General features: G+C 34.8%; 1 protein-coding gene across 1 annotated transcript; it reads left to right on the top strand.

The window, feature by feature from the left end:
• The first annotated feature begins 2,810 nt into the window (after positions 1 to 2,810).
• LOC139149210 (coiled-coil domain-containing protein 42 homolog) lies at positions 2,811 to 11,402 on the top strand. The gene is made up of 8 exons (XM_070720784.1): positions 2,811 to 3,018; positions 3,616 to 3,658; positions 4,346 to 4,522; positions 4,794 to 4,951; positions 5,487 to 5,569; positions 6,172 to 6,341; positions 6,805 to 6,915; positions 9,843 to 11,402. The coding sequence occupies exons 1-8, from the start codon at positions 2,933 to 2,935 to the stop codon at positions 10,089 to 10,091; spliced, it is 1,077 nt and encodes a 358-aa protein (XP_070576885.1). The 5' UTR covers positions 2,811 to 2,932; the 3' UTR covers positions 10,092 to 11,402.
• Positions 11,403 to 12,301: the final 899 nt, after the last annotated feature.

Genomic DNA, 12,301 nt, shown 5'->3' with positions numbered 1-12,301 from the left:
TTACCAGGTCAAATCTTGTTTAATTGAGCACTTAAGGAACCTTTAGTTAAAACTTTTGGCCACAAGTTCCATCCATTTAATAACCTTAAATATATTTGAATATTTTTAAGATACTAAACTTGAGGTGCCGTTATTCATTGTTTTCATTGGGGAGGGGGGCACTCATAAAAAATGTGCAGCCAAAACTGTGTAGCTCTACTGTAGCAAGAATGACTGATATGTGTCGTTTACCATACACAGATATATGCAAAGTTGCAGTGATAAAATAATTTTAATATCGAAGGTTATAATATTTGTAATATTTTTGTGGACATGTTTATCTGAAAACAAGGTTTCATCAAATTCAGCATGAGCAAAATATAATCTATGTTTGAAGCAGTAGGATTTTTGTGCCAGTCCATTTAAGTATCTCGAGGAAATATTTAGAAAGGGCATACATTTAATGAACCTTTTAATCTTTCATGTATTCAGGAATTCAAGAGCTTGCTGAGGATGTTGCAGAAATATACACACCAGTTGAGTTCCTTGGTTGAAGAAAGAGTAAAGAAGACCAGTGCAAACTAAATAGACACATCTGTTTGGTCAATATATACTGGTGGTCTAAATTAAATATGGCAGACAGAAGAGACGTTTTCATTTTTCTGGGCATACTGCCAAAGATTGTGATCAGATAAAGCATACAATGCATTTATGATTTGTGGAAATTGCATGATATGGTGGTCTTTGGTAAAAGAGAGATCCTGGTTCATAGAAATTGCTCTACAATGTCTTGATCCTCAGTCTGCTGCCCTGCAACTTGTGTTTCCAACCCTGTCTCTCCCATTTCCATGTGAATGTAGTTGTCCAATCACAATCTTTTTGACCACACTACACAACCATTACCTTATTTTTTTTCATTCAAAGATGGGTATCTGCAATGGGAAATACAGTTGGGGGGGGGGGGGGGGGGGGGGGGGGGGGGGGGGGGGGGGGGGGGGGGGGGGTGGTGGGGGGGGGGGGGGGGGTTGGGTTTAAAGGTTGAGACTTTGGTATTAGACTGTGCAGGCAGTGGCTAAACTGAAATCAGTACTTTTATTGTGGCATTCCACATTAGATGCATGTTCCTATTCATCAAAGTTACCAAATGGTTCGTTGATAGAAAATGATCATGAAAGATATCAAGCCTAGATGTAAAGACGAAGAATGCCTCCTCATGGGAGCTCATGCACATTAAACGTGCAATAGAAAACATCAAATGTGGCTTATATGTGTGCTGTAATTTATTTTTTACCAAATTTTATGGTACTTTCAATCATGGAGAGGATAGATAAGTAAGTTTTGTTCAAAGACAAATTTTGATGTTTTTGTTGCTGAAAAGTAAGTGAATTGAGACTTTGAAAGAGATTTACATGTTCTTGTGTATTAACTCATATTTATAATGTTTCAAGGAAAGTTTGATAAAATTTTTAAACATTGATTTTTTGATGCAATAAAGAGACGCTATTTTTGTACTGTGAATTTGAAACTTTAGAGGTTAAAGTGATCTAGGATTAAAGTTAATGTCCTGTAGCCATTGATAATCATGTGACACCAGATTTGGGGTTGAGTTGCTCTTTAAAATGATGTGACTCAGGATTTAGGAATTTGATGTTATGTTTCTCAGATTTGGACAAACTCAAATGTCACAATACTCCGAAATTCAAGTGACAATTTTCCGTGTAGGACATGAATTGTTGTCTTGAGTAAAATTGATCACTGTTTTAGAGGACATAGTTACTGTCTTTAGACATTACCAGCAGCATCTCTAACACCCTGATAGTTAGGTCAATAAACCAAACCTGTGACCCTACTGTCAGAAGAGTCACAGAAAACCGATAATTTTTTGTTATACATTGATAATATAAATATTTATAGTCTATCTGCTGGTCTGAGAGACCTTCACCCTTGGTGTGTCAAGGACACCATAGATATATTTGATTTCTATCATCTCATCCACTGACAGTATGTGAACTTTATAGTTGATAAAACAACTAGAAAACAGCTTTTGTCGTTATCAATTATCAGATTTTCTAAAGAACTGAAGTCTGCCTAGAAAATGTATCACAAGTATGGTCAGTGTCTTCCATACCATACATGCCATTATTATTTTTATCAAAGCGAATATTCAAATGAGATGTTTTCAGTTCTTGTTGCCTTTATTGAGACTATACATTGTGAATGTTCCTTTAATGTAAAAGTAATAAAATCAAATCAGTATACATTCTTGAAATGAAGTTAACATTGGTTTCATTAGCTTATATATGCCAGTATCCTTCTCTTTCCCGATTTCCATAATCAGAAGAAAATTTTTCAAGAAATGAAACCATCAGATATACAAATTTGAAAGTGCATGTCTAATTCAATATATATATATAATGAATCAAGACACTTTATTAATTATGCCCCAAAGGTATTACACAACAAAGTTGCAACATGCATGAGTATTACAGTTTTGACCAATTTTGAAAACTTGTGAACCCAGAAAACAGGAAAGGGAGTATCGTATCCTTCCCCACAGTATGGCCATTGCAATGAAAATATAATACAGTACAGCAGCGTTTGAGTGTTGAGCACCTGTGCCCTTCCCAATAACAAAGATATTTTAACATGGCAGTTTCCAACGTGATTTTTGCTTGAAAGGTGACCCGTGTTTCGCGCGCACTTGTGTCGGCGTAATAGCCACTGCAAACAAGCGAACATCTGTCTGTGTGTGAGCAGATGTCATGTTAATCACCCATTAGTTGATCACGTGACTGCATCGGTCACCATGGTGGCGCTCACAGATCCTACCCGTACACACCTTATTTGCATAACTAAAGTCTGTTAGTACTGATTGTTATGGGTCGAGACATCGGAGGACTGCTTAAACTTTAAGAGAATTCGAAACATTTTGCGGACACTGGTCATTCTAAATATGACAACAATGGAGTCCGGATCTTACAGATTAGAACTGGATGAGCAGAAACACAACGTCTTCGTGACACAGCTTGGAAACAGAGAGTAAGTTGATAATGCACTGACTTGTGTACTGAAGCCATACAAAATGCTGTATTACAACACGCAACGTCGAGCGTCCAGAGGCTCCCCCTTACAGGGTTGCCAAGTTGTGGAAATATTTTAGTGCACGATTCTTTCCAAATCTTCGCTAGTAGTTTCTGTTGCAAAAGCGTGAACATTGTCTTCCCGATGTTAATAAACGTTCAACTCGGAGATGTGGTTTATATAGCGGGAATTTACACTGATTAGGTATGGCGGTTGAGTCAAAGACGGCAGGCACTTCGTCAGTGGACGAACACTTTCCATCTACCCTTTGTGAAACATGTTCTTGAGCTATATTCTTGTATTGAAATTGAATGAACGTTGAACTTTTTTGCGAAGCTAATATGCAAAAAACGTCATATGTCGACAGGACATTCTCGCACTATATTTTACTTTCGACATATCCTCAATTAATCCAAAATGATAAGTGTAAGGAATTGTAATCTTTCATGCAACTATTGTTATCATGGACAGCGCTTTACAGTTGAATACGGTGTTCTGTCATGAATGTTAATTTAGTTAAATGAATTGCTAATTTTTTCCACCCATGCCATTCAGGGATGAAGAGGAAGATGTCCGCAGGTATCCTGTGGTCAAAGAGGTAAGCCACTGATATCATTTATGGTATTTGTAGTATATATTCCCTTCTATACAATCATTTTTCCAGATAGAGATAAAATATGTAGTATACTAGTATTTCCTTCAAAATTACTTTGCAGAGTAAGTTTGCAAATTTGGAACGTGTGATATCTCCTTTTACTTTATGGGTATCTTTTTCATGGAAGAGGTATTAAAATTTGGTAAAATTTCCGCACTTCAAGAAGTTTGCTCATTATGCAGTGAAAAATGGTCAGGGTTGGCAAACGTAGCGGTAATAGTAAATATCATATTGAAGCATCTTTTTTCTTGGCTTAAATAGTATATGTAAGACACCATCTCATAGCATTTCAGTTTTCTGTGTAGGATGTAGTCGCAATATTTATTCAAATGATGTTCAATTTCCACTCTGAAAATAAGCTAGTTTTCAATGTTTGGTATTCAGATATATATCTACATTCTGCTATTATAGCAGTTTTAGTTTTTTTCATAATTTCAGACTGGAAATAGAGAGAATGTAAATCAGACATCAACTACTGAACAAAAAATCACAGTAAATCAATGCAGCAAATACCTATCCTCTCAAGTCTGTTAACATACAAATGGACTTTCTCTCTCTTTCACATGTAATGTGTACACAGTAAACACGGCTTTAAAATGCAACATTATTTACATTTTCTCCTATTTCAAGTCGGCTGGCAAGCTGATTGAGACCGGCTTGAATACCATGCAAAAGACCCTTCTGCTGAAGAGAGAAGTCGAAGTAGAGAAAGCTAACTTAGAACTACGAGCTAAAAGAGCAGAATTTCAAAGACGGATGGGAGAATGCGACGAAAGGAGACTGGATCTTCAGAAAAAACAACAGCGGGTGAGAAATAAAATAGAAAATAAACAGCATATCACATTGAAAATAAAATAAACCCTGAAAAACATTAATCAGCCTTTATAGTTGTTGAACAAGACAAAATAATAGATTATTGGCAATGTTTGTTAAAACAAGTGTGCTCTCTGATGTAAAGTTGTGTATTTAGCTCACTGAACAATTAAAATATTTGTTTTTGATTTAATGCATTTACAAAGGTCAGGATAATACAGAAAACCATTCAACCATCTAAATGCAAGCAACTGTTTGATTACAGATGACAGAGCGAGTGAAAAAATTTGACAAATTCATCAATGAAAATGAAGCAAAGAGAAAACGAGCAATTCAAAAATACCAGACAGAACTGAAATTAAAAGAACAGAAATCCAACGAGCATGAAGTGTTAATACACCAATTAGAAGAATTAAAAATAAGGTAAGTCATGAATTATGGGAGCTTCTGATTTTCTAACAATGCACATTTCATATTGCTTGCAGATGCCATCAAGTAAATCGTTTATGGAGATGCCATTCTGAAACAAATACTCTTTGGGGTTAACTTTCATACGATATAGAATTTGACCAGGAGATCATGACTTCATGGAAGTCAGTCAGACATCACAATGCTACAGTGGTGTTTTGGTGTCTGTTAGATACCACATGCATTCGCTCCTAAATTTGATTTTTTTATGAAAACAAAGCAGATTTCAAGATCAATAAATGGCAATAAATTGTACAGGAAAGGGTCTCAAGTGGTAAATGAACAATGACAGATAACCTCAGCGTTCAACAGTCACTGGATCAGGTGTATTATGTTTATTGAAATTTTGAGGTTTTCACACTAAATTCATTGATTCTTTTTTGTACTCTTGATAAGTAGCTTAATTCACCCAAGTCATTCATTTTAATCAATTTCCTACGGTTTGTTCAACCCTCTCATTTCAGTTTCTTTCCATCCATATTATTTACAGGCATAAAAAGTTACTGGAAAAGCTTCAGCGGTATAAAATATATGAAGATTATTTAATGAAGGTCTTGGACATCTTGCCAGAAAGTACGTCAATTTAAGTCACACCTGCAAACCATTGCCTGCGTCTGCCACTAAATTTATTACATTATTGTTACGTGCAGTACAGTGTTAATTTTGACTCTAGAATACCTTTTGTGTGCATTGTGAATTGTTTAAGCAAAGATGCATTGGCCAACATAGTAAACATGCCCATACCTTATTGTCTATAGTATTCACAATGCTCTTTTTTCTATATATGTCAATAAACTTTTCCATTTGGACTAAAGCCAAATGGACCAACACATTGTGTCTGGATTCAAATTTTGACATATCAAGAAACCAGTGCGTGATGTACGTTATTAACACCATCATTTTTGAACTAATTAAATGCAGTAACCATGGAAGCATTAATTGTTGATACTATATTTTTTGTTTATTTTGCATACATTCATACTTCGTCTTGCATTCTAACAGCTTGCGTACTATAAGTACTGATTCCATTAATGTATAATTGTAATTTATGAAACACTGTTTTATTACAGTTTTTTCTAACCACATAAAGGTCCTTATCTCATATAATAAAGTTATTAATTACCCATCACCACATAGATAATTAGATACATATATTGTTTCTATATTTTCACTAGATTACCTTGAGGTGAATGATTCCATGCTGCACAGTCTCATGGACAGACATCGAACACTCAGTGCCACAAATCAAGTCCTTGTTGAAAGGGTCGGTGACCTTTACGACCAGCTAGAAAAAGCCAGAGACAAACTAGATGATACAAAATATAAACACAACCAAAGAAAACTGGTAAGTTTTCACATACAGATATGCAATTTTTATTTTCCTTTCTCATGGTTTTATTTCTTTTCATTCAGATGCCACCTGGGTTACCAGTGAATGTCTTATCTTGTGTTTATGTATCCTGATGACCTTTGCCTAGGATTGGTTGACATATTTACTTCTGATTATTAATCATTAGATGGTTTGCAGATAGAATATATCATATTCCACTTTGGGTACTGTTATTGTATGGGCTTATATTAATGTATTGGATTCTATTATGACTCAATGAAAGCTAACATTCCTTTTTCAAGGGTTTTGATTTCAAGGACATAAAATACATCTGTTAGGTTATACTAATTTAAATTTCACTCATAAAAGATCATTTTTGGAGACTTGCTTGGCTGTATCACATTATGTACTTTATTTTTCATGATGTACAAACTTTTGCATTCTTAGTAACAAAATTCCTGATTTTTGTACCTGGCAGGTGATAAATGCAAAGCTGGCAGAGTTACAGGGCATACAGGAGGAAAGAGTGGACACAAACACACATTTAGAAGAAGTACTCATGAATGAGAGGCAAACCTACCGATCACAGGTAAGTCTGTGATGATGATGCTGTTTATTTTTGTCGTAAACAAAAGTCTCATCCATGAAAATAATATGCTTTGTTTCATTTTCATATTTTGCTGTCATAAATGTGGCATTCTGACTGACTTTGGAGTGAAAATCATATGTTTGTGATATTTTATTGAGAAATGGTTGTATTGGAGAATTTGTAAGTCAAGTTTAAGGTAAAGAGAGATGCATGACACTTCAAATTTATGGTGTACTGTGCACGCTTTCAATACAGCATTGTGGCATGTCAGTTTTGAAAAGAATGTAAAGAAAAATTTATAAACCTTCTAGAAATTAGGAGATAAAAAAACAATGAAAGTACTTAGGTAAGCAATTCAGCCACATTTTTTCATTATGTGCATTTAGTATTCATAATGGGTTTGTATTAAATTCTCATTCACACATCCACATATCCGCTTTTCAATCACTCAAGCTATTCACCATAAATCGATCGGGAATAATAAAGCCTTGCCTTAACCATAAAATCAATGCAGTAATAAAATTACAAAGGGTATTATACGCTGTAAAAACACACAGTGCAAGATGTAAAGGTGAACTGTGTGACAGCCATAATTTAATGCTTTCATTAAAAATCCCCCATGCTTCAGCACTTTACCTGTAAATTCCTTTTTAAAGAATTTCATCAATGGAAATATTGAAAGAGTAGGTTGTCAAATATATTTTAATTGTTAAGTGGATTAAATATTTCATCTTTCCTTACATATTTAATGCAGATGGTTTGGGTCATTTTGAATTTCAAATATCAGCTTTAATATTTCTCTAATATGTTTTTTATTTCAACATTTCATCAGTTCTTCAGAACAAATAGAAATGCTTGTTAGTAGTAGCTGTCCCTCATTAAGCATAGTATTCAATTGTGTGTTCAATTGTGTGCTTTACAAAAATATCCAAGCTGTTGCCCTTAATGGGTTCCAGGGATGTCTTTTATTTAAAATCTACCATCTCCTTCTGGATCCAAATTAACATTGTATTTTTGAAAGAAACATTATGATTATTAAATGTGTAGTAATTACTCAGCCATGAAATGCAACAATGTAACACTCAAGGAAAGACTTTTTAAGCTAAATGTATTGAAATAACAGTGTAGCAAAACTTTACCCTTTTCTTATATTAACTGTATCTATTTTTGACAATGGAAGTATCAGTCAGAAGAAATTGCTGTAAAAGTCATTTCATGTGGCATTTTACATCATGTAGGGTGTATTTGGTTTATATATTTCAACTCTTTGGAAATTCAATGAAAATCATTGCAGTCAATGATGTTTGCTATGTCACAGTCATGGAGTGACTTTAACTGTGTATATTTACCTTTGAGTAAAAATTAAGTCAAAACATGGAATCATAATTGCCTCAGGTAGTGTTCTCTTTGCTGTACATTTTGGTGATATTTAGAGACTGCAATACAGATAAAAACAAGGTTCAGGGTTGCATAAAAATTGTCTCCACAATACTCAGGCATTGCATAAACACTGTTAAAATCATTCAGAAATCCATCCTTCCACATAAATAGATATCTGTGATACCTCAACAGGAAATAATCAACTACTGTGTTTTTGTGGCAAGACTGGTTGCTATGGACACAGACAGCATATCACTTACATTTTATAATCACATAATGGTGTCGACCAGTATCAGTACATGTTTCTATGGCAATATTTGTCCTTCATAGTTATTCCTGTAATGTTGCAAAGGCCAGAGATGCTGTTTTTTGTGTTTACGTATTCTATGCTTGTCAGCAATAAAATGAAAAACCCTTCTTAAAGGGCCAATGGTTGTAACATTTGATGATTTTTTTCTCTATTTTATTTTTACTGTCAACTACAGTTGTTCCTCTCCCCGAAGCATGTTGAGCTACAAAGCATTCAGCTCGTTAACTCAGCCTGTACAAGTGCAAACTGCATTGTGGCTGAAAAGTGAATTCTTGTCAGGACAAGAATTCAAATGTAAACAAAAACAGTGCATTTTACATGTACAGATTCTGTGTTAAAAGCTAAATATTAGGTGTTTCAACATGCTTTGAGGATTATATCAAGAAACTACAGCCGACATTGAAAACAAAACTAGTGGTTAAATAATCAAAAGTTATCGCTACTAGCCCTTTAAAACTTAATATGAACTTAAAACAATGACAGGTATAATGACAAGTACTGGGAATAACCTTGCTGTACTGAAACGCCATGCTCTGAGAACAGCTTATAGCTCACAAATATGTGCCTGGTTTACAATAAAACTAATAAAATTACTGCTAGGTCTATTGGTTTTTTCTGCAAATGAAATGAAGATGGTTTCTATCAACAACGTTTTCATTTTGCTTCAAGATGCCAATCAGTAGAACTGATTTCTCAAATAATAGAAAGTTGGCGGATATAGCATCCATAAGACAGCTTTTTCCTTCGATTTTGGAAATAATGCCTCCTGCCTTTTACTCTTCCTACGCATAAAGTTCTGTTCATGGCAATTGCTGTTGGGTGTTTGCAGACACTTTTCAATCAGCCATTTACAATAAAGATTTACTTTGAAGGCATCTTGGTTCAGTTACTAGAGTGTACTGAGACCCACCTGTCAAGGCTTTTCATCTGAACTGATATGGAGATATGTCTTATGCCTTGAGTTAGACAGTTATTTTGACAAGTTTACAAGTTATTCTAATAATATATCACACGTTTGTCTATAATTGTACAAATGAGTTTTGGTTACTGAAATGGGTATATGGTGCCTTAATTTGGCTATGTATGTCTGCTTTCCAGTTATATCAAAATATCTGGTATTCCCAAATGACATATTGGGCATGACATAAAATACCTGAGAAATCTCATTTATCTCATATGCCTAACATCTAAAATCACTTTATTGACACTGTCTATCATTTATATTTGTGTCTTGCAGAGCCAGATATTAGGTACAATTCTAATGGCAATTGATAATTTAGCAGAACGCTGTCACAAAAAGCATGACCCACCACTGGAAACACTCGGAACTGATGGCAAACTAACATTAATACAAAATTACTTTGTTGAGAGAATTGGAGTTGAGAAAATGGCAAGGCTGTCACCGACAAGCTCACCTACAGCCTCACTAAAGGACGGACACGCAGGTGCTGCAACCACAGGAGCTATGAGAACTCATCGGAGATAAACTTCAGAACAGTATGCAAATCCAGAGAATCGGATTGTAATTCCAAAGTGTTGAATATAACAAGTGACTGACAATATTTTTATGTGGACCTAATTACAACATATTCAGTATTGGTTAGGAAGTGTACAGCAGCTCAAATGTACATTACCGTTTGTGTCAACACCCATGGTGTTTTTCAACCACGTTTTCCCTTCCAGTCAGACTCCAAGAATGAATAATTTGAGGTGACTAACATGTGTACATATTTGCTGAACACAGATGTATATATATATACATGTCCAAGTATTTGATATTAATGTAGAAAGTCAATTTTTTTACATGCATTTGTATATTGCTTTCTCAGCACACCAAAGAAAAAATTCAGTATTTATCATGAATTTGATGGCAACTTTACAAGATTCCATTCATGTGTTAAACACTTTTCATTATATGTATTTTACATAAAACACAAACTGAAATTCTGAGCACTTTATTTTCAGTCATCCTATCTCACTGTATATGTCCCATGAGATCATTGTCTTTTTAAGAGATTGCAGCTAAAACTCTTTTTATATTGTCTGTATGTCTTTGTATGTGACCATTTTATGTCTGTGAATGATATTGACAGCGATAATTAACATTGATGATAATATTTCATTACTCGGTGCCCAAAATACTAGAATGTTAGGGCCATTTTTTCAGCTTTCGAAAACCATGAGTGTACAGTAATTGAACACCACTGCAAAATAATACTGTACTTACATTGTATATGTGAGTGTTGTCAGTGTTTTTAATATAATTTTTGTATTTCTCTCAGAGGGCATATGTCAACTCGCAAGTGGTCACACATGACCACTTCATCTGCAAGCTTTACGAAAACAACTTTTGTATTTTTCAGTTTCCACACAGTACTTGCACATATAATCTCCCTAGATAGTTACAGAAAGACTTGTTCTGGAAAACTTTGACAGCAAAATATTAAAGCATGGAATTCAACAAGTGTAATTTCTGTTCCGTAGAGAAAGCTGAAAAAGCAGCATACATTGATAAGCATGACCGGACACAGAACTTGTACTGTTCCGAACATCCAACTTTAAACCGTCCAGACAGCAGCATATTTTCTGTAAATTGTTGCTCCTTAACCACCTCAAAACTTAACAAATGTCTAATGTGATGCGTGATTGCTTCAAATTTAACCCCGTCTGTGATCAGCTGAAAGCGACAGATTTTAAGTCTTGTTTTTGAGCACAATAACAAGTGTAAATTGTGAATAATTTTCTATATTTATGATGACTTCAGTGACTGCAAAAATAAAAACTCTATTTCAAGCTACTCTTAGTCCTTTGTATGATATTTGTGGTTAATGGTTTGTTTGTCCAGTATTCAACTAACTTTGGGCTGTTTTGGGCAATACTTAAGCATAGTGAAATACCTTCAACTTGAATTTTTAAAGAGCCTTGCATTTACATCCTGTGGACTGCTACTGTTGGAAAATGACCTTTTGACCAGATGTAAAGTTTAGAAAGCTTAATAGTATTTGCTACTTTGTAACAGTAAGTTAATGCAAACTAAAGACAGCAGACTTACAGTGCTACTGAGCGTTTAAACAATCATTAGTAAGGATGTATTGATCAAATAATTGGTACACCTAACATAAGTACTGACTGATTGTATAATATTGCAGAAATTACAAAATTACTGACTAAAAACACACACTGGTGATGTGTAATTTTGGTGTGCTCATCATGTAAGTTTTGACATTTCTTGGTGATCATGACTTTCTATCCAGGTTCAGTTTCAGAAATGCTTACTTTTAGAATACTCTGAGTCACTGGCAGATACATTATGTATGGTATGGTAACTGTTTGTGTTTTTATGACAATCTGTAAAATGGCTACGGGTAATTGAGATGTATTGCAGAAGGCACACGAAGCGACCAGTTTAGTCTATAAGCTAGACTTAACAGTAGATGGAAAGGTAAACAAGTGACCTAGCAGCCAATATCGTTCCGCAATGATATTCAAGATAATTTAGATAACAGGGATGGGCCAGTTATAGGGAATACTAACAAACATGGGAGGTATTTGAATATCGGCGGCAAATTTCTGACAGTACATTACTTTTCTCGATGGGAAAGGGTCCAACCAGGTATCATTTGCATAGATCAGTGCTGGCTTCAACTGCTGGTTGGCATACATTGATGGTGGTGCATTTTCTCTAAGTACTAACAT

Source organism: Ptychodera flava, chromosome 14 (assembly GCF_041260155.1).
Source record: "Ptychodera flava strain L36383 chromosome 14, AS_Pfla_20210202, whole genome shotgun sequence".
Lineage (NCBI taxonomy): Eukaryota > Metazoa > Hemichordata > Enteropneusta > Ptychoderidae > Ptychodera > Ptychodera flava.
This window is presented reverse-complemented; position numbering and strand designations above follow the sequence as displayed.

What these genes read in the sequence shown, in the direction of transcription:
- LOC139149210 (XM_070720784.1), top strand. Translation starts at nt 2,933, where the DNA reads ATGACAACAATGGAGTCCGGATCTTACAGATTAGAACTGGATGAGCAG. An exon ending in TTAGAAGAATTAAAAATAAG is followed by an intron (nt 4,952 to 5,486) that starts GTAAGTCATGAA and finishes TATTATTTACAG; the next exon opens with GCATAAAAAGTTACTGGAAA. An exon ending in GGCAAACCTACCGATCACAG is followed by an intron (nt 6,916 to 9,842) that starts GTAAGTCTGTGA and finishes TGTGTCTTGCAG; the next exon opens with AGCCAGATATTAGGTACAAT.